This window comes from Panthera onca, chromosome E3 (genome assembly GCF_046562875.1).
Source record: "Panthera onca isolate mPanOnc1 chromosome E3, mPanOnc1 haplotype 2, whole genome shotgun sequence".
NCBI lineage: Eukaryota > Metazoa > Chordata > Mammalia > Carnivora > Felidae > Panthera > Panthera onca.
The window spans coordinates 4,843,331-4,865,811 of record NC_138354.1 but is presented as its reverse complement, the minus strand read 5'-3'; the positions used below and the strand labels follow the sequence as shown (position 1 = coordinate 4,865,811).

At 45.5% G+C, this 22,481-nt stretch overlaps 1 protein-coding gene across 1 annotated transcript; it reads right to left on the bottom strand.

The window, feature by feature from the left end:
* Nucleotides 1–1,703: 1,703 nt before the first annotated feature.
* On the bottom strand, nt 1,704–19,716 carry KDELR2 (KDEL endoplasmic reticulum protein retention receptor 2). The gene is made up of 5 exons (XM_060649566.3): nt 19,521–19,716; nt 9,904–10,004; nt 6,235–6,393; nt 4,911–5,163; nt 1,704–3,734 (listed from the first exon to the last, which is right to left on the bottom strand). The coding sequence occupies exons 1-5, from the start codon at nt 19,609–19,611 to the stop codon at nt 3,700–3,702; spliced, it is 639 nt and encodes a 212-aa protein (XP_060505549.1). The 5' UTR covers nt 19,612–19,716; the 3' UTR covers nt 1,704–3,699.
* Nucleotides 19,717–22,481: the final 2,765 nt, after the last annotated feature.

The window sequence follows — 22,481 nt, the reverse complement described above, 5'->3', positions numbered from 1 at the left end:
GACTCAGTTGGTTGAGCATCCAATTGACTCAGGTCATGATCTCACGGGTCATGAGTTCAAGCCCCGTGTCGGTCTCCGCACTGGCAGCCTGGAGCCCGCTTTGGATTCTGTGTCTCCCGCCCTCTCTGCGCCTTCTCCACTCATGCTCTGTGTCTCTCTCAAAAATAAATATTAAGAAAAAAAATTTTTTTAAATTAAGTGCTTGAGGTGAAACTAGGAGTGGAGACCTGGAATATTCTAATGTTGTAAAAAAGTGTCCCTTTTTAAAAGATTAGTGCTATATTATGCTGCAACTTTCTTTAAAATCCAATGCTAAGAGGGAATTGTTTCAGAATCAGTAGGAGAAATACCCACAGCACCTACACAGGATGCCGCCACGCTACAAAGGCTAACTCAGAGGGGTGAAGGGAGTGTCCCCTGTACTGAGCAGGGCGCGTTTCTTGCTAATTCCACATTCAGTCACTAGAGGGCGAAGGACACAGGAGAAAAAAAAAAAAGCCCACGTGGAGCCCCAATTCAATCAGCCCTCATTAGATGGCACTCAGGTGGTTTGGGGAAGGTACTTAAGAGTCAAGGTCTGCAGATGCATTGCTCTCCCAACAAGGGCAAAATTGACCAATGTTCTCAAATAGGCCCCAGGAACTCCTGCCAGAAGTGGTTTCCAGCCAGCTTGCAAGGCAGCTGTCCCCAAACTAAGCACAATGGGAGGGGAGCAGGGGGTCACAGAGGTGCTGAGCACTTAATGTGTGTGCCTCAAGTTCTATTTTGAGCTTCACAGACATGGGCTCATTCACACCTCACAAAAATCCTACAGCAAGAGTCTGCAGGTAACAGAGGGAAGAGACTCGTTAATCCAGGGTCACAGAGCTAGAGTGTGAGGAGCTGAGACTCCTACAACGAGGCTGATCCCAAAGCTTGTGATTTTCTTACTCAGGGTTACCACTAACCACTTAGGATTTTTTTTTTTAAGTTTATTTATTTGGGGGAGGGTGGGGGAGAGGGAGAGAATCCCAAATCCCAAGCAGGCTTCGCGCGATCAGCACAGAGCCCAACTAGAGGCTCAATCTCACAAACCATAAGATATGACCTGAGCCAAAATCGAGTTGGACGCTTAACCGACTGAGCCACCTAAGCGCCCTTAACCACTTTTTTAAAGTTTATTTATTTATTTTGAGAGAAAGCAAGAGAGCACAGTAGGGGCAGAGAGAGGGAGAGAGAATCCCAAGCAGACTCTGCATCGCCAGCATGGAGCCCGAGCTAGAGCTCGAACCCACTAGCCTCGAGGTCATGACCTGAGCCAAAGTCGGAAGCTTAACCGATTGAGCCGCCCAGGCACCCCTCACTTGTGATTTCTATTGAAAGGAAATCTTTGCTTGACCTTTCCAGGGAGTCATCCAACCTAGTGGCATCTTGGGAAAAACTGGACTGGATCTTCTCCCAAGGGTTTCCACCTGCAACCTTCCCCTCCCCCCCCCCCAACCTTTTCTCTACCTACTTACTCCCCTCGTGACCAGACTGCAAGGAAGCAGGACACGTTACTCTGACAGCAGCTAAACTGGACCAGGGAACGGATTAGCGCCTGTAAACAGCCAGCAGCTTTTCACAGACTGATCACTCAGTGGACAAACTGGTTAACTTTGCTGGATTTCTCATGCTTTCACTTTTAAAACAAATTCACACAAATAAAACACCTGGATAAAAAATATAATTACCTGATAACCTTTATTGGAGACGTGAAAGGGACTCTGAAACAGTGCTTTATAAAGCGCATCATACAAGGCCTTCGTTTCCTATGTGTGCGGAGACGTGGCCCCAGTCCCGCACTCCCACTCAGCCACCCTATTTATGAAGATGTCATCCTAGTTGGCCACAAAATGGTGGTCCCATCTTGGCCGGCTTTATTTTTACGTGGGCACAGTGACTAGAGAAGGCGTTGATACTTCCCAAGCCAGGCGGCCTGCTGAGGTCTCAGATCTTGTCGTCTGCACTATGCTCTCCCCCAAGTGGTCCCAGCTCGTGTTTGATTTACATGCACAAAAACAGTGTGAGCCTCCCACCCACCCCCAGTGTGGGCAGCAAGCAGTCTGCTCCACTTCTGTGGCGGTTTCCCACCCTTCCTCTGTGCTCTCAGAATCTTCCAGGGAGGATGAAAACAAACTAAACCAAGACTAGAACGCTAGAAACATACGGATACACCAAAGCAAAACCATGAGGCATGGAGTGCAGGGAGCAAGATGAGAGAGAAAGACAAGAGGTTAAACTATGCAGTTACACTGCCAGTTCAGAAAGAGGGTAAGAGACACACTAGATAAAAATAAAACCCATCTAGCTCCCTTCTTCCACAAACTATTTTAATACAGCAAGCAAAAATACTACATCCTGTAGTAAGCACTGTTAGTATTCAACACTTCAACATTTTATGGTGCATCACATAAAAACAAAGTCATATGCTTTTGCATAAAATCAAAAAAATGTAGCAGATCAATAAAACAGCAAAATCAGGAGGAAAAACTCCAATTTTTCCTCAAAATACAGATAGTTTTAGATTCATTAGTGGACAGTAAATGTTTATGGCCCTATATTGAGCTTTTGTAGCCAATCAAAAAATGAAAAAAGTCATCCTGACATAGAAGACAATTTGTTCTATGTTTAATAACATGTTTATTTAGGATGGTAACAAGATAAATCATGCAAGAGCTCAGTAAAAACAAAACAAAAACAAAAAAAATCTAAAGAGTATAAGGAATGGCAATTGGTGCTGCCAGTTAAGAAAAAAACGTAAATCAATTTACTACCCGAAAGTGATACGAAAAACCGTGTGAATCTGAGCATGGACATGGTTGTAGTAATCTTTTGAAAGTGAAAATAAAGGTGACAGGTGACTGCTTGGGTTCCGTTCCTCAGAGGACATAATCAACGTCCCTCACATCCCACACCTGGGTGGCAAGCAGCCTAGAACCCCCGTCCACCAAGTTCTTCGACATCCTCGGGACAGTCTCACACTGACTCTTCTTAGCAGGAGAAGAGGGCGGGCACCACTGGGGACTCTTAAACCTGACTCCTTCTACGTTCAGAATCTTAAAATTTTGGTAATGAAAACCAGAAGACTTGCAAGCCATCCTTACCGGCCTTACGTGTAGTGTTGTCATGTCCGAGGAACGATGTCCACGTTAGGTGGGAAGAAATTTGAACAGATATACCAAATTCAACATAGTGTCTCAGATTTCAAACAAATATAACTCATCTTTTGGCAAAAAATAAATATAGTGGAATGCAAGTTTGATAGATGGAAGAATATATAATCTACCAACTGTCAAGGGAGTACAATTTCATTGCAGACACAAAGAATCAACAATTTCAAAGAATTAAAAAAAAAAAAAAAGGTTGCACTTATTCCTCACAAAATCTTCACTTTTGGAACTACCCCAATTGAAACTACACACTGAATTTATTAATACAGCATTAAGTTCCTTTGTGTAAAAAAATCTTTGTACATAGTAATAAAAAAAGATAAGGCAAGATGCATTAAACAGAAACCTTCTGGCTCTTTTCCTCGGGGTTCCTACAGAGCCACTGATGACTATCTGAACAAAAGAGTTAAGTTTCTGATTTTCCGTATCAAGCATCTTGTGCCTTTGCTGTGGTAAGAACTCTGTCCGAGCACCCTGAGGGACAGATGCTGGTGGTGGTCTTTGGCACTTACGCTGGCAGACTGAGCTTCTTTCCCTTGAGTACTAGGATTTTAAAGAGAGGAAGAGAAAACAAAAGGTTACTGCTATTGATAAGCTTACAGTTTCCTTTTTCCCGTTCCCAGAGGCCTGTCACACTCAAGACACTACAGAATAAGGTCCAAGGAGACAAGCTTTTGGCGCCAACAACCACTTGATTTTGGTGTCAATAAACAGAACCCTCTGAGCTATGAATACGTCATGCACACATACACTCGAAATTTCTTCATGTACCTCAATGCCACAGCAAGTGAATTTAAGAAACACACATTCGATTGAAATTGTCACCAAATTCACAGCAGCGTTTTATGACTTTCTCCCCTGATTCAACATATATTAAAATGTAACTGTTACTATGTATAAAAGTCTACGAAATATTGGAGGTTAAAAAAGAGAGCAGATCTATGTGCTCTTATATCTAGCCATTAGGAATCATACCGTATAGCTGTTTAGCAAGGGTTCTTAGCCTGGGTCAGTGGCTGCGTTTCAGGGGTTCCTGAATCCCCTAAAACTGTATGCTTACATCTGTGTGCACATGCATAAATATGTCTTTTCCCCCCCCCATCAGATTATTGTGACATTTGCATGTCCTATATTCACATAAATGGGACAATGTATATATACAAGGATACCGATTAAGCACTGGATTTTAATAGCAGCTAATGAGTAACAGCCTGAATACCCACGAACAGGGGGCTGAGTAAGTAAATTATGGTAATACACATAATGAAATAGTCTATGGCTACTGAAAACTACGTAGATTTCTATCTACTGACTTGAAAAAATGTAAGTGGGGAAGGAAACCCAGATTACAGAATAGCACGTATATTGTAAAAATCCGCCATCTGTGTATACACATAGACACATCAGGAATTACATTTCCCGAAACATTAACAGCAACTATCTCTGAGTGCTAGGGTTTCAGGTGACTGCTTTGAGAATGATGAAAGCTAATTAAATTTTTTACAATAAAAACATGCTGTCACAGAAAAACAATAAAGCTCGGAAAAGCAAAAAGGCTGAAAACCTTGATCCAGAATTTTATTGGATGGTCGTTAAAATGTTTTTCTGAAACGAGCTGTGCTTTTGGAGCGAGCGCCAGATTAGGAGCGTGCTGGGCCAGGTCGCTCCTGAAAACACGAGGCGGGAGGAACAGGGCGGGGAGCACGTAGGCCGAGGTACCTTTTGTGATGTACAAGTAGAAGAAGTCGCAGTACAGAATGGTCTGGACGACGCCGGCCACCACAGCAATGAGGTCAAAGAAGCCCTCGAAGTAGAAGCGCCAGATCCAGTTGACGAGATAGAGCGCGCGGTAGAGGCCCAGGAAGAACAGGTAGTGGGTGGTGATGGTCTCCGCCTCCCCTGTCTTGCTGATCATGAAGAGCTGGGGAAGGATAGCCACGGATTCCAGGTAGATGGAGAAGGTCCACAAAATCTGTAAGAGAAACCACAAGCTTCGGTCAGTACCCACCGTGAGCTCACGGGAAATACTCTTGCTTTATCGTGGAGCAGCTCAAACAGCAGTCTGGGCATCTGAGCACAAACAGAGTAGCTTAGCAGGTGATAAATCACAGAAACTTTAGCTACATTTAAGAGGCACGACACTCCCAATGACAGGCTGGGTAACTGGACGCCTCGGCCGGTGTGAATTTTCATGACCTCGTCTCTCCAACATCTCCTTCCCTGTACAATTTTCTGTGAATCTACAGACACGTTTCTCCCGGATAAGCCTGACCCACTGCGAATCTAGGCTCCCGAGTGAACGCTGCTCTCTGCCGGGGCGCACGACGCTGACAGCCGGGGCCACCCCTTTCCCACTGCTGGTCTGCCTCACCAGCTGGTCTCCTTCCCAGAGGATCTCAAGATTCTCATCATCTTTCTTATTCTTTAGGCTTTTTCGGTGTGGCTAAATCAAAGGGGCAAGTAATGGGAATTGTAATTATGCAAACTCTCTGTCCCACACGGCACTTTATTCATGCCGACGACAGAAGGCCTCGCGGGGAGCCCTGAGTGTCTGAATCCATGAGCGGCAGTTTCCCCAAGACACAAAGGGAAGGGCGAGGCACCTAGGAGCAGGCACGGCTCTGTGCAGCGCAGGGCGCCATGCCAACCACTCCCCCTAAACGCCAGAGCGCAGCAAGGCTGCTGAGGGGATTCGCACGTGGTGTCCATGCACGACACCCTTACGTGAAGAGGAAACAAAAGCTGGGTCAGAGTGGAGAGATCACGTTCTTCCAGCACTCGGATAGGCAAGGCACTGCGCTCACTACTGCAGACGCCTACTTTATGTTCTAGGGGAGAATCTGGCAATAATCCATCAGCAGACACCCAAATACCTGGGGGTTTTATTCCCGTCTGTTGACTTATTTACACCAAATAGTATATGCTGCCCCAGAAGCTTGCCAAACAGAAGACACAAGCGAAACAGAACCGTCCCACGTTATCTGCAAACACAGCTATTTCCCTGGGGAAGGAGATATGCCCACTAACTAGCCCCCTGACTCACCTCAAGAGGAGAGAAATCATGATTGACTAGAAAGGAGAGACCTCCCACGGGGACCACCAGGAACTCCACTCGGAAGGTATCGTGGTTTCCGTCATAGGTCGCCTTGAATTTCATGTAGATCAGGTACACCGTGGCGTAGGAGCAGGCGATATAGATGAGCTAAGAACGAGAAAAGCACCAGGTCACGGATACTTCACGGCGGTTCCAACTCCCTTGGCTTCCTTCTACATCATTCGTATGCTCAGAAAGGCAAGATTTACTTCTTCAGCTTTTTTATTTTGATGCTTAAAGACAATAAACTTCATTTTTTGGGGGTGTATACTTCTGAGTCATATAACCACCACCACGATCAAGACACAGAGTAGTTCTATCTTGTGACCCGCCAAAACCCCCTCATGCCGCGCCTTTGGAGTCAAGCCCTCCCCCCTCAGGCCCAACCTCTGGCGATAACTGATCTGTTCTCTTTCTTTTTTTTATAACTGATCTATTCTTGGTTTCCACAGTTTTTGCCTTTTCCAGAATGCCACATAAATGGAATCGTATGGTATGTCTCTGCTTCTTTCATGCAGCTAATGCATTCTTGATCCAACCATGCCGCCGCGTGTAGTAACCACGGCTCTCTTCTGCTGCCCAGGAGCGGATCACTGCGTGCGTGTTACCACAGTCTGTCCGTCCATGCACGAGTTACAGGACAGGTGGGTCGTGTCCAGCTTGATGGATGGGAGATACAGTTGCTAGGGACATGTACGTACAGGCATCTGTATGAAACTAAGTTTTCATTACTCTTGGGTAAATACCTAGGAATGGGATTGCTGATCTTATGTTAAAAGTGTACATTTAACTTTGTAAGAAACCGCCAAAGCGTGTATTTTTAATCTCACTTCAAACTATTAGCAGCTTAAGAAAAAAAAACGAACACAAAGTTCACTCAGTGCAGTTCAAAACGAGCACACACCCCCTCCGCTAGTGCTTGTGTAAAGATAAGATACCATGTAACTCACATTTGACTTTACAATGACCATTTTTGCTGACAGTGTGTTACTTTAACACAGAAAAGTCAGATCATTTCTATGAAATTTTGTCTGGTAACATAACAAAAGCAAAACCAAAAGCTGCCTGCGCAAGGGAGCTCCCATAGAGGTACAGCTGTTCAAAGGCTTACAACCCAGTTATGTTCTTCCACGTTCAAAAGGCCAAACACCATATATTCATCCAACCCAAAGGAAAAGTCTGATATTTTGAAATTATAGCAATTTTCGGGATGTGGAACTTTAGGCCCAAGAACCAGGGCAGGTTTAGCTTATGGATAGGAACGACTGGGGTATCAGCTACACTGCCTGGGACTCCTTATCCCTGGGAAAACCACCTGGTGAAACCTAATGAGGAAACATCTGGGCAAAGGACTTAACAGGAAAAGGAGAGCAATCATCAAACCCTGTCATATGCTTAACAACGAAACAAAGACACTAAACTGTCCCCAGCACCTCATCATGAAATTATATTTGCAAATAGCCAACAAGGTATTAAAATTGGTCATACCCATATACCAAACTCCAAAAAAAAATCAAGGAAGATTAATATCTTACTTATATTGTGAGGAGTTCTCTCCACATACAAATATGTGTGTGTGTGTATATATGAATAAAATAACATATCATCTACATGGATCAACAAAATATATATACATTTATACACAGAGTCCCCTCCAGCAGAACATCCAACCAAGTCATGTCAAGGTCCCTCCTCAGCACCCGGCCTTCCGCCAGCCAAGATCATGTCCGCAAAGGCTTCGGTGGCCACCAGGGAAAGCAGCTGTTGTCTCCTCTCACCAATGCTTGGCTTTTAAAGTGAAAGCAATGAGGGGCGCCCGGGCAGCTCAGTCGGTTAAGCGTCGGATTCCTGATTTCGCCTCAGGTCATGATCTCACGGTCATGGGATCGAGCCCTGCATCAGGCTCCATGCTGACAGCTCAAAGCCTGCTTAGGATTCTCTCTCCCCCCCCCCCTCCCTCTCTCTGCCCCACTCCTGTGCTCTCTCTCAAAATAAATATAAATAAAGTCAAAGCCATGAGAACATAAAACTTGGCCCTCACATCTCTGATTTTCAGGACATGCCTGGAAACTAGAATCAAACAAGAAGGAGCCCTCTAAAGCTACGTATCCTGAGGAGAATGGAGGAAAATTCTTGCTCACACGCTTCTAATACCTGCAGCTTTAACTTGCCTGGACGACAGGCAGGGACCTAGCCATTTTAAGTAAGCAAACTATTTCCTGATGACGAGGCTCCCATCACCTAGTAATGAAGAATGGAATGATTACAGGTAACTCAAATTTGCTTTTTAGTAAAGACCTCAGGTCCAAATACATTCTTTGTCTCCCCTACGTGTGTTTACAAAAAATGCTTTTCAAGTGCCACAACAGGCTTCAGCTTAAACGCTACTTCCTCGGGTGTGCCGACAAACGCCGACAACAGGGCCCCGCACACAGGTGCTCAGTAAGCTACGCAGAACGAATGAGGGAAGAAATGAGACTCCTCCTGCACAAGGTGAGAGCCCCATACTTCTCCTTCCCAGTACCCATCCCAAACTGCGGTCATTCATTTGGTGCTGGGATGATCGGTCTACCCTTCCCAACCAGACAGTAGGCCTTCCTTCTTAGCTTCTGCCCTGTCCTCAGCGCTAGGGGAGGGCCAGTGCTGTGGGTGTTCAGGAAGTGTAAATTTCACGGCTGTGTGGAACCGAGGCCTCTGCAAGTGAAACACGTGCACCCCCAAAGGTCCACAAACATTCTGCATTTTAATTTTTTTTTTTTTAATGTTTATTTATTTTTGAGACAGAGAGACAGAGCATGAACAGGGGAGGGTCAGAGAGAGAGGGGGAGACACAGAATCTGAAGCAGGATTCAGGCTATGAGCCGTCAGCACAGAGCCCGACGCGGGGCTCGAACTCACGGACCGTGAGATCATGACCTGAGCCTAAGTCGGACGTTTAACCGACTGAGCCACCCAGGCGCCCCAACATTCTGCATTTTAATAACTACACATTTTTTTTCATGTGGATAACGACACTAACGCCATGGATACTAATGCTTAGGACAAGGTAAAAGGTTTTAAGAACACACTAAGTAAATGATGGTACGGATGTTATTTAGGCATGGCAAAAGCAATAAAGATGGCCCATAAAGTTTATAAAACATGGATTTAACAGGAAAAAACAAAGGAGAAGCCTGCACATAATCCCTCGCGCAACAGCAAAACAGGCACTGCAGCGAGGAGCGCTGGTGGCTTTCATTTCTAGTTCTGAACCAACCTGCTGGGTTTCCCAGGGAGTCTGTAATTTCCCACTGCTTGAAAACATAATAGTCACCCCTCTTTCTCACAGGTTATCAAGAGCTTTAGAAGTTTATCATACTCAAGGAATTTAAGATTAAAAAATCTCTAAGTGCAAAGCACTTCAATTAAATAGATTCTGCTTTGAAACAGAAAATATGCTTGATGATAACACTATTCCCACTTCTACATACAAGGTGGTCTGAAAGTGCTTACGTTGAGAACAGCATGTTTAGACATCCCTCTAGAAGACGTTTAAGCACGCCACTGGCCCAAACTTCATAGCTTCCATCAGCCTGTGAACCATGGATAAAATGCATTCTGTTGGCTGTCATACCATACCTTCATAGATGTATTATATAATGAAATAAATGAAGTAAAAAGATCCAGGTAACGAGTTGTGAAGACCAGTGCAAAGAGAAGCTGGCTTTTTCCAGAAATACCTGAAGAAACAAAAGGAGAGTGTTAGCAAAGTGTCTGTGAGAGGAGCTGGCAGTTTCCTGTGGAGAACACTGCAGAAAGGGCACACGTGGGGAGTGGGCACCAGGGTCAGTGGCTCACGTCTGGGAGGACTCCGTAAACGAGAGCTGCTGTACTTTTCCTTTCACTTAACATTCTTTTTGTTTTCTTTCCCAGTTAACATTTTTGAACACGCTCCTCCGGGGAGGTTCTAACCACTGTGCAGTCTTATCATGCCAGGTAACTACGAAAGTGCCTTAATTATGCCAGCACCAATATACCAGGATGTGTACTGTTCAAATGAACATTATATTTCTCAAAGACTTTAGATAGGAATAATTTCCCTAATTCCGCTGTTAGTGTTGTAACTGGTCTGCTACCTTTAGCATCTTTCTTTCCACTTTAAAACAATGTATCTCATGGTGACAAATCCTTCAGGGGATGGTGTTGGAATCTAACCCGATTAAGCAGATGAGGAACCCAGTTAGGTGCACTGCTTCAGGTAACAGTCTGAGCAGTAACCCCCGGGGGCAGTGGAAGGGCCTCCCAAGGTGGCTTACTTTGCGAGGGCAGCATTTCTTGGACATGTTAACATTTAAAAAAATTCCACCTCTTAGATTCGTCATACAACCATAAAAATGTTGCTGTGGATGCCGGATGCAACGACAGAAGGGTGGGAACCTGCCACTACAGCCAGTCCTCAAAAGCAGCACTTTAAAAAAAGTTTGGGGGCACCTGACTTTGGCTCAGGTCATGATCTCACAGTTTGTGAATTTGAGACCCGCATCAGGCTCTGTCCTGACAGCTCGGAGCCTGGAGCCTGGTTCAGATTCTGTGTCTCCCTCTCTCTCTCTGCCCCTCCCCTGCTCACATTCTGTCTCTCTCAAAAATAATAAATAAATATAAATAAATAAATAAATAAATAAATAAATAAATAAATAAATAAAATCTTTGAATCTGTTTCCACCTCCAACAACCAGGCCACCTCCAGAGTGCTCTTGCGGCACGTGGAGACTCAGCTGGGGGAAGTACCGAAGGTCACATAGCATGTGCACTAAGCTTTTCTGACATCTGTATGTGGCCAGGTATTTATGTGACAAAGGATGTGAACTATGGGTTTCAGATGAAGATTGAGCAAATTCATGAAGAAAACTGAATCTTTCCAGGTCAGAACCCACCCACCCTCCTCTACGTTGCAAACTTCACCCCATTAGACATTGTTTTAAAAAAATTTTTTTAGGGGCGCCTGGGTGGCGCAGTCGGTTAAGCGTCCGACTTCAGCCAGGTCACGATCTCGCAGTCCGTGAGTTCGAGCCCCGCGTCAGGCTCTGGGCTGATGGCTCGGAGCCTGGAGCCTGGAGCCTGTTTCTGGTTCTGTGTCTCCCTCTCTCTCTCTGCCCCTCCCCCGTTCATGCTCTGTCTCTCTCTGTCCCAAAAATAAAAAATTTTTTTAAGGTTTATTCATTTTTCAGAGACAGAGAGACAGAGCATGAGTGGGGGAGGGGCAGAGAGAGAGACACACACAGAATCCGAAGCAGGCTCTAGGCTCTGAGCTGTCAGCATAGAGCCCAACGCGGGGCCCAAACTCACGGACGGAGAGATCATGACTTGAGCCGAAGTTGAATGCCCAACTGACTGAGCCACCCAGGCGTCCCACCCCATTAGACATTTAAGTAAGCATGTATTTAGTGGAAATGTCGCTGCACGTAATTATCGGCAATACTCCTATGGATGTGAAAATCACATTGTTTTTATTTTTTTTTATATTTTTAAATTTATTTTTGAGAGAGAGAAAGAGGGAGACAGAGAACCCAAAGTAGTTTCCCCACTGTCAGTGCAGAGCCCAACACGGGGCTCAAACTTATGAACCATGAGATCATGCCTGAGCAGAAGTTGGATGCTTAACCGACTGAGCCACCCAGGTGCCCCCAAATCACATTGTTTTTAAATGATATTTTATGAAACACTTTTGCCCATTGTTGAAACTCAAAGCCTGGATACAAGAATGTTACTTACTACCTATGAACATTTGTAGTTTGAGTCTATTTACAAAACACCCAAACAGAAACTGAAGAAAAAGTTGACTCTCTTCCTTCTAGATCAATAGTAACCAATTTCAAGGGTCAAAGGTGGAGATGCAGACATTCTGCTCCTTTTAGTCTTCCCCAGTAATGGGGAGCTGCTTTTTCTTATCAAAGATCAATGTTCCAAAGGAGAATAATGAAGCTGTCATTCACAAAGAGACATGGGACAGAGAGAAGAGAAGGGCGGGGAAAGGAAAGGGAACATGCAGTTCACATTTGAGATCCGTTGAGGCTTTGAGAGAGAAATTCCCAGTTCACTTCCTATATGGTTCTCTCCAACATTTTAAATAAAAAATTATATGGTACATACAGGCAAGTTTATTATAAAGGATTTATTCTAACGGAATTTTGGAAGCCAGATACATTTGAGATTTTGTCCTCATTTTCAGCATTCCGATAGCAAAAATCCAGGACTCTCATATCGTTTCTACCACTCCCTTTTGAGACCCAATTCACATATCACTTCCCCTGGCAAGCTGTCTTTGAAGACACCTCCCTTGGTGCTGTTTATTCATTCAGCAAGTACATAATGGGAACCCCTTCCCAGCAGCTGCTGCCCTAGCTCCTATTAACGGTCTTATAAAATACACTGTGATTATCTGGTTGCCTGTCTTCCCTCTTTCCCCACAGACACGGAGATCTCCAAAGGTTGGGGTCATGTCTTTTCTGTTTTGTATTCTCTGTGCTCAGCAATGGGTTTGACACACAGCAGGGCTAAGAAAATACCTGCTGAATGAATGAACAAATGGTCAAAAAAAAAAAAAAACCAAAAAAAAAAAAACAAACTCGTTTTATTTTCATGTCATGGGGTAAATTCTCATTTTGGAATAACACTTGCAAAGCGTTTCCAAGTCATACCATCTCTACGACTGTAAATAGGCAATGTTCTTTGGGCTCTGCCCTAATTTACTGCCAACCAGAGGGTAGGAGAGCCCCCTGCGCAGGAGAGAAGAGAGACAGGCGGCGTGTGGCCTGCAGCTTGTCTCGTGGTGCAGAATCCACGCAGGAACTGCTGTATTGGAAACCTGAATGTACTTGTGCACTTCTATCCCATTCGTCCTGGTCTGGGGTCCTCATTAACAAGCTGCAGCTTTCCCTTTAAAACAGAAAAACAGTCCTGTCTTCACAAGATGGCAGGGATCCCAGCTGAAGACAGAGGGGGCAGGGGCAGGAATCTCCTTGTGGGCGGGGACCTCTTGCAAAGCCTGAGGGGCTCCCTCAGTCACTTTCTCCCTGTTTTGAGACCAAAGCATGTGCATACTAGCAGGTCAAGCTCTCAATACTCACTCTAAATGTTTCTGAAACAGCCATCCCAATACCAAATGCACCAAATATCCGTATTAAGGAGTAGAACTTGTTATGTGGAAATCAGTCGTTAAACCTAACACCATTTCTGTCTTTTCCCATTGGGCCAAGTTAAGTTTCATAAAATCCTACGACTATACACTACAGTGTACATTACTTTAAATTGTGCTGCAGGTTAAAAGTTGACTCTCTTATATTCCCACTGGTTTATAGAACAGAACCCTCAGCCAAACAGAAAAGCTTCCCAAGAATTATTTCTGTCCTGGTAACAGCTGAGCTGCGACCAAGCCCCACAGGTCAAAGCACCAGGACAGTTTGCAGGGCAGCATTCAACAAGGGCCCCTGGCACCCCACTCTGGACCCACTGTCTCTAAAGAAGTCGATCCTCTCCTATCTCCTAAAGGCCATGAACCTTCCCTGGAACAGCAGGCTAATAGTCAGGAAATGATGCATAACACAACTCTTGTGACTTAGGGAAAAAGAGGCTCTGGAGCCAAATGGACTCTGTTCAAACTCAACCCCTGAACACACAGGATAAGCCTCGGCCCATTACCTACATCACCCCCCTCCCCCACCTCACTTTCTGCATCTGTCAAATGGGGACAAATCTTAACAACTCGATGGGACTGTTGGAGAAAAAGTGTTTTATATTATACCTGCCACACTGCAAATGCTTGATAAATGACAGCTCTTACTACGTAATGTTTTGTCGTTTTTCTCGTTTTCAAAGAAATACATGCTATTTAATTAAAAATTTCAACTGGGTTAAAATATATGTAATAAAAAGCAAAAGGACCTTTTAACATCCCTCCCACCTCCACTTTAAATGCAACTTTCCAGGCTTTTTAAAAGCCCCTTTCTATACATGTGCTTGTATACGTACCTGCATATATGTTTGCCCCTTAATATGGGTCCATACAATCTTTTGCTCTGCAATTTTTTTAAAGGTTTTTGTTTTTGTTTTTGTTTTAAGATTTTATTTTAATGTAATCTCCACATACAACGTGGGGCTTCAATTTACAATCCTGAGATAAAGAGTCACATGCTCCTCCAACTAAGCCAGCCAGGGGTTCCTACAATTTGCTTTTTTAACTTAACATCTCAGATTTACCTTCTGGGTTTTTTTCTATACTTTACTTTTTTTTTTTTTTTTTTTTTAAATTAAGCTCTTATCTTCCCCTGTTAATACTTCTAGCTCATTCTTGTTAGTGGCTGCATAATGTTCCATAGTGTGAATGTGCCAACATTTGAGCAACCACTCCATTAATGGACATTTGGGTTGTTGATGATTTTTGTTCTTATGAGTACTGCACAAACATCTTTTTTATCTATAAACAGTGTTTTGTACATACTTAGGTACAAGGAACATCTTCACACCTATAGATAGTTTGTGCACATAGGTTTCTGTAGTTCAGCTTCTTAAGAATTGCTGGGATAAAATATACAAACGTCAACTTTAAGTTTTGCTGATTTCCCCTAGGAAGGCTATGCCAATTTTCATACTCAAGAACACCAGATGAGAATGTCCTTCTGCACCTTTGCATATATTAGATGTTTTGAACGTCTTTTCCCACCCAGCAGGCAAATGATGGTATGCATTGCTGTTTTACTGTCCAAGTTTCTATTAGTGAGGCTGGGCATTCTTTCATGATTAATGGGCCTTCTGTTATTCTTCTGTGAACTGCCAACTTTGCCTATTTTTCTGTTTTTTGTTTTTTTTTTTTATTTGTAGGAGTGTTTCATTATGTATATTAACTTTTTGTCACTTAGATATATTGCAGATTATTTCTCTCAGTTTACTGTCTTTTAACTTTGATGATATTCTGAATCAGTAAATTAATTTGGGAAGATGAATCATCTTGCTTCGTTACCAGCCTGCCTGGTCCTATCCAGGACCACAGTATGAACATACACTCAGGTCATCTTCTGTGTCCACTAGGAAAGTTTCATATTTTTCTTCACATGGGTCTTACATACTCCTTGCCAGGAAGTCAAGGGTCCTTTCTCTGGGATCCTTCTAGCCATTTCACACCTATTGGATTTACTGTCTACATGGTTTATTTTTATTTTTAATGTTTATTTATTTATTTAGAGAGACACAGAGAGAGCAAGAGAGCGTGCAAGAGAGAGAGCAGGGAAGGGGCAGAGAGAGGAGGAGACAGAGAATCCCAAGCAGGCTCCATGCCATCAGTGCAGAGCCCGACTCAGGGCTTGATCTCATGAATGGTGAGATCATGACCTGAGCCAAGATCAAGAGTTAGATTCTTAACCGACTGAACCACCCACGCACCCTTAATGTCTACACAGTTTAATATTTAATACCTTTTATTTTTATCTTTTTGTATGTGTCTCATTTCAACTCCATTGCAACTTTCTCGACAGCAGAGACTTTGATAGCTGCTCTGAATTGTGTCCCCAGTGCCTTGCAATCAGTGGGTGGTCAACAGATGTTTGAGAGCAATGATTAGCCAACAGACTGGCACTCAAAAGAAGAGAGGTGACAGCTGCTACAAAGAGGGAGCTAGGCATGTAATACAAAAGCTTCGTGAAGTACACCATGACCACAATAAAAGATGAGATTCTGTACTTCAAAATTATAAGCTATCCAATCATGAGAAATGCAGGGACACTGTATGTTCCTGTCATGTTAGTATGATAAAAGTCTATAAGACAACCTACATAACCACAGCTAACAACAATCAAAGCAGCAGATGCGGGGGAGGGGAGAGACTAGGAGAGGGTTGCTGGGAGTCATGGATCTCAGAAGGACCCCACTAGTAATTTAAGCACAACAGATAGAGCGCTATTAATAACTACCAGCCAGCCTACAGGAAAATGTTGCTAGGAAGTTCTTCATCTACAATCCAAGGCTTGTTCTCCCAAGGCTATCCAGGTCAGCGTTTAGGACACGGATAGTGATAACTTCAACATACTGTGGATCCGGTTGCAACGAAGGTTCAAGCATATGAGAAAAGTCACATTTCATTCGGGCACCCCTGTATAATGACAATGGCAGACAAAGGCACAGAAGACTGCCAATTCAACACAGCTATGCTGAGATCAGCTCTCCTGTCCCTACTTTAAAACAGGCCCTTTAAGGTGCTCATTCTCAAATTAGATGCTCAGGAAAACAGAATCTCCAGCTTCCTCACTAACCCATCTCAGCCCTTACTCTAAGGGAAAAAGCCCCATGGTTCTGGCTACAGGCATGTTCAGAACAGGTGCCAAAATCCTAAAAATGAACCCCAATACCAGTATTTTCAAAGCGAGAAACACAACCTGAATGTACATGTCTCTTATTCCAGTTATTTGAGAAACTCCTATCAAATTCTTACTCGTTCAAAAGCCTCTAAACAACTTTCATAATTTAGAATGGAAAAACAAAGCAGCTAGTCAAATTTAGCATTTAACTCTGAATAAATCATCTTGGTGATTCTGATTTTTAAAAGGCCAGGAATCTCATGTATAAGAACTAAAATGATCCTAAGTCCAACAAAGAGAAGCTTAATAATACCCTATAACTAGAGCATTAAATTGTAGGAATACTTGACAAACACCCATGAACTTAACTATTTATCTTCTTTATTATTTTGGCGGAAATATTTTCAGTTTTCCTAAATGCTCCTAAATTTCCCAAATGAAAATAGTGAATATTAAAAAATGAACAAAATAGCAAACCCTCTCACTTTCTCTATATAACTCGAGGTTTCCTTAAGAATTCTATACCTGGGGGCCTGGGTGGCTCATTCAGTTAAGTGTCTGACTCTTGATTTCAGCTCAGGTCATGATCTCACGGTTCGTGAGTTCGAGCCCCACAGCTGGTTCTGTGCTGACAGTGTGGAGCCTGCTTGGGATTCTCTCCCTTTCTCTCTCTGCCCCTCCCCTGCTCACACTCTCCCTCTCAAAAAATAAACATAAAAAAAAAATTCTACACCTGGAGGTGCAGTAGCTTCTCCCCAACATCTTACTTTAGATACATATTTAAGAGACAACATGCTTCCGCACTTAAGGACTTGACAGAGAACGGGTTTCTGAGAAATACGTGAAAGATGAAGGGACTCATACAAAAATTTTGGAGCAAAAATCAAGATTAAAAGTAATATTTTCAGACTGAGGGGTGGATGAAATGGGTACAGGTGATTGAAAGGTACAAACTTCCAGTTATAAAATGAGACCTGGGGATGAAGGTATAGCACAATGACTACAGTTAACAACACTGTATTGTATATTTGAAAGTTCACAGGAGAGTAGACCTTAAAAGTTCTGATCACGAGAAAAAAAATGGTTATGTGTGGTGACGGATGTTAATTAACTAAGCTTGTTGTGACCATTTCACAATATATACATACATCAAATCGCTGTTGCACACCCAAAACTAGTACAATGTTCTGTGTCAACCATATTTCAATAAAGCAGGAGAAAAAAATTTCCTGAACGCAACAAAAACATGACCTAAACTACCGGTCTGCATCAAACGTTTAAACTAACATTACTTAGGCCAAAATGGACATTGATTCAAAAGCCTTCACTGTGAGCTACGCTGCTTGTGTTTCAATCCTGGCTCTGCCACCAATTTCCTCATCTCCCTTAAGACTCAGTTCCCTCCTCCACAGAACGGGGACAACAGCACTTGGCTCTAGGATTAAAGACTAGGTGGGATAAGCTAGATCAAGCAGTTAGCGTCCTACCTAACGCACAGCAAGTGCTTCGGTGCCAGCTATCACAACTGCTGCAATTACTTTGCTTTAACTGGAAATCATACAGCTGAACCTCTCAGAACAGGTACGAAACGCGAGATCACCTCCAGGCCAGACAACACCGGTTTCGGTACATGGACTTTGTAATATCCATTTTGATCGCTCAAAGGTCTCTTTTGCTTTTGCTTACTTCCTCCATCTCGGGTATGTTCTGGGGAGATAGGTGACTCCTGAAGACAGCAAAGATGCGGGGTGTTACTCTAGATGGGGCAATTTCAGAAATCAATCAGGTAAACGGGATCTCTGCCACCCAGGTCCTTTAAGACTCCCCGTCTCTTACGGCCTCTGCAAACATTTAGCTCTTGCACTCAACTTATTTCACTGAGGCCATGGCATCAAAAACACGTTTAAAGGCCACACTGCATTTTAAGACATCCTTGAAAACTTCGCCGCTCTTACGCTTCCAGGGTTAATGCGATGTAAAACTTCACAGCTATGATCTGGGAAAGATTTGTCTCGCTGCCTCCCGGCAATGCATGCATGAAATGTGTACTCCAGAGGAGGGAGTCGCCAGCTCACTGGTGACGTGGAGTGAGAATTACAGGAGACCACATGAGACCTCGGCGGTACCCGGCGCCGCAGGCTTAAGAGAACCCGTTATTAGATGGAGGCACTCGGAGTTCGACAAACTAGTTCGTTTCTCAAAGCAGCACTGACGGTCCCCAAGAAATTCACTTACGAGACCTCCTCACACCCCCCTCCCGTGGCGGGCGTGATCCTGGACCCCAGAGCTGGGGTGAAGCCCACGGCACTCTAGGGACAGGCCTGACCCGACACCCTAACCTAAAGGCCAGTCGTCGAAGGGGCAAGGGTGGGGAGCGGGGTGACCTCCCCGCGCCCGCTCCACCTCCCGGGCTGGCCTGGCTGCCACGTCAGGCCGAGCGGGCCGCGGGCCTGCCCATCCTCCTCCCTCCCGTCCCATTGATTCGCGGGCTCCCCGCACCTCCGGCCCCTCCCGCCCCCTCCTCCCCCCTCCCCGGCGCGGTGCTGCACCCATTAAAGTCGCGGGCGGGGGGTGGGGGCGCGCCAGCCGGACTCCCCCGGCCCCCGCCCCATCCAAACTTTTCCGACAGAATGGGGCCCAGCGCAGTCCGGCTGGCTCCTCCTCCGCCCCGACGGCTCAAGTTCGGGAGTCGACCCCGCGCCGCGCGGGGCCCAGCACGGCGACACCCCGCCCGGCCTGAACGCCACGCAATGTTCCCTCCCGCCCCGGGTCCGGGCGCCCGCCGGGCCGGTCGAGGGGGGTGTGTCGGGCGCCGCAGGCCCGCGAGCCGCGGGGCGGCCGAGGTCGGCGGGTCCTCAGAGCGACCCGGCCTGGCGCCCGAGCCTCTCCGGGACGTCGCCCGCCGCTCACCGGCGCAGGAGCGCGTCTTCCAGATCTTCAGCAGCAGGATGACAATGGCCGCCAGGTGGGACAGGTCCCCGGTCAGCCGGAAGATGTTCATGGCGGCGGCGGTCGGCGCGGCGGCCCCGGGGCTCGGCGGCTCAGGCGGCAGCGGCGGCCCCTGAGAGGAAGCGGCGAAGATGGCGAGAGCGGGCGCGACGTGGCCAGGGACGTGGCCAAACTGCCGGCGCGCGCGGGGCAGTCTGGGAGGGCGGGCCGCAGCCAGGCCCCGCCCCGGACCCGCCCCTTAAAGGAGACGCGTCCAAGCTCAGGCCGGGCCCGAAGCGCCTGCTCAGGGGCTCCCTCCCCAGGACCCGGACCCCTCGCCGACTTCCCCCTGTCGGTTTCCGGCTCCCCCTCTGGTGCCAGCGATTTCCTTTAATTTTTGAAATGACACTCCCTTGCAAGGGATTCCACCCCTCCCCCCCCCCATTGATTTTAAGAGCTCTGCAGGATTACTGGACGAAAAAGTGTAAGAGGAAAATAAACATTAATCCGCGATGGATTCGCTCAAGATAAAGTCGATATTGGGGGTGCTGCGGAGGATGCGGCTTATGCGGGAGGTGATTGAAGCTTTTACCATTCTGGGGAGTTTCTTTGAGGAACAGTGCAAAATTAGGTGGAAAAGTGAACATTTCTGTAGGGTGAGAAAATGAACCACAGGAAATTACAAACAGAACAAAACTGACAAGCTGGATCCGCTGCATAATTTGCGGAACCCAGTGCGAACTGAAAACGTGGGGTTCCCGGTTCAAAGGCAAGAAAAGAAAATGCTGTTTCAAGGAACCAAAATATAAAGCTTTTCCCTTTCTTTTGCAGTCTCTCTTGGGGTGTTTCCTGTTTGCTATTTAATGTTCTGAAGAAGAAAAAGCCTTCAGTCGTGATCATGAGTTTTACAGATTGTCTTTGCATCGGACCATGTCAGTTTTGAATGGAAATACCATAAGACTTAATTCCAATGCTCAGTGGCCAAAAGAACACAACTGCTGTTTCATGACTTGTCCCAGAGCCGGCCAGAGAGATGAACACAGGCCAGACCCAGGAAGGTTGGAAGGATGAAGGGGCTCCCCAAGGCACAGAGCAGGCCAGGGAGGGCATCTTTGGGCATGGGATTACTGGAGGGGCCAGTGCCACCACTCATGTGAGGCAGGGCCCGTCCTGGACTCCAGTGGCGTGTGCGCCTGGGCCTGATGACTGGCTGCTGGTTCCCTCCTCAGCCAGCTGACATTCCTGGGGCAGGGAGGGCAAGCCAGGCAGCTCCCCTTTCCATGCTCAACCCACAGGCAGAGGGCAACCCTCCAGGGTATCGCAACCTCAGTACTAGGACACACAAAGTGCCTGGATCAGGGCAAGGTGACAGGCTTGCCCCTTATGGGTTGGCCACCAAATGGTTGGATGGCCACCTGCCGTACTCTGCTCAGAGAGGCTACAGGGCACATCAGTTCAACCAGACCCACTCTGACCCAGCCGGACCCACCCTGTACCTGCACCACTTCCTAAGTGGAGGGTGCCAGGGCACAGGGGAGCAGGCAGTTTAGAACCCATCCTGGGGAGGTAAAAAGGCAGCAAGACTAGAGCAAGGCAGGAATCGAGGTTCCAAGTCTCTGCTGTGTATCCCATTGTGCCACAGGACCTCACCTGCAAAACACCAATTCAAAGATAAAATTATTAAGAATTTGAAGACGGTGACTGCAGAGCATCAGGCTTGACTGAAGGGCCCTTCTGTCCCCTGAAACTGCATTGGTTGCTCACCCATGATCTCAGCACAGAATCCTGAAAATACTACAATATTTTTATTAATTGACAACCTTGCACACTTCTGTAATACTCCTACCTCTTTTTTTCACTGTATACTCTTCGGTCACCTCTATGACTATGATTTTGTGTGTGTCCAGGTGTTGGGAATAAAACTTGAACAGTGCAGGGGCGCCTGGGCGGCTCAGTCTGTTAAGCATCCAACTCTTGATTTTGGCACAGGTCATGATCTCACAGTTCCTGGATCGAGCCCCGAGTCGGGCTCTATGCAGAGCCTGCTTGGAATTCTCTCTCTCCCTCTCTCTCTCTGCCCCTCGCCTGCTCGTGCTCTCTCTGTCTCAAAAATAAATAAACATTAAAAAAATTTAAAAAAGGGGCACCTGGGTGGCTCAGTGAGTTGAGCGTCCGACTTTGGCTCAGGTCATGATCTCGCAGTCTGTGAGTTCAAGCCCGCGTTGGGCTCTGTGCTGACAGCTCAGAGCCTGGAGCCTGTTTCAGATTCTGTGTCTCCCTCGCTCTCTGCCCCTCCCCCGCTCATGCTCTGTCTCTCTCTCTCTCTCTCTCTCTCTCTGTCAAAAATAAACATAAAAAAAATTTTTTTTAAATTAAAAAAACTTCAATAGTGCAGAACACTGATTTTTTTTCTATTTTTGTATAAGATATAATTGACATAACATTATATTAGTTTTAGGTGTATAACAATGATTCAATATTCATACACATTATGAAATGATCACCACAATAAATCTAGTTAACATCCATAAGCACACAGAGTTACAATTTTCTTCATGTGAGTCCATGGTGAGGACTTTTTTTTAGTGTACTTATTATTTTTGAGAGAGGGAGAGAGAGAGAAAGTGGGGGAGGGGGAGAGAGAGAGAGGGAAACAGACAATCCCAAGCAGGCTCCACACCATCCGTGCAGAACCCGACTTGGGACTCAAACTCATGAACCCTGAGATCATTAACTGAGCTGAAAATAGGAGTTGGAGGCTAAACTGACTGAGCCACCCAGGTACCCCTTATGATGAGAACTTTTAAGAACTACTATAAGCAACTTGAAAAAATATAATACAGTATTGTTAACTATAGTCAACATGCTTTAAATATCATTCCCAGAACTTATTTATTTTATTATTAGCAATTTGTACCTTTGACCGCTTATGCCCATTTCTCC

Coding starts and splice junctions, on each gene's coding strand:
- KDELR2 (XM_060649566.3), bottom strand. CDS start 19,611: ATGAACATCTTCCGGCTGACCGGGGACCTGTCCCACCTGGCGGCCATT. Junction 10,005..19,520: donor GAAGACGCGCTCCTGCGCCG/GTGAGCGGCGGG, acceptor TTGTTTCTTCAG/GTATTTCTGGAAAAAGCCAG. Junction 3,735..4,910: donor CTACTTGTACATCACAAAAG/GTACCTCGGCCT, acceptor TTAAAATCCTAG/TACTCAAGGGAAAGAAGCTC.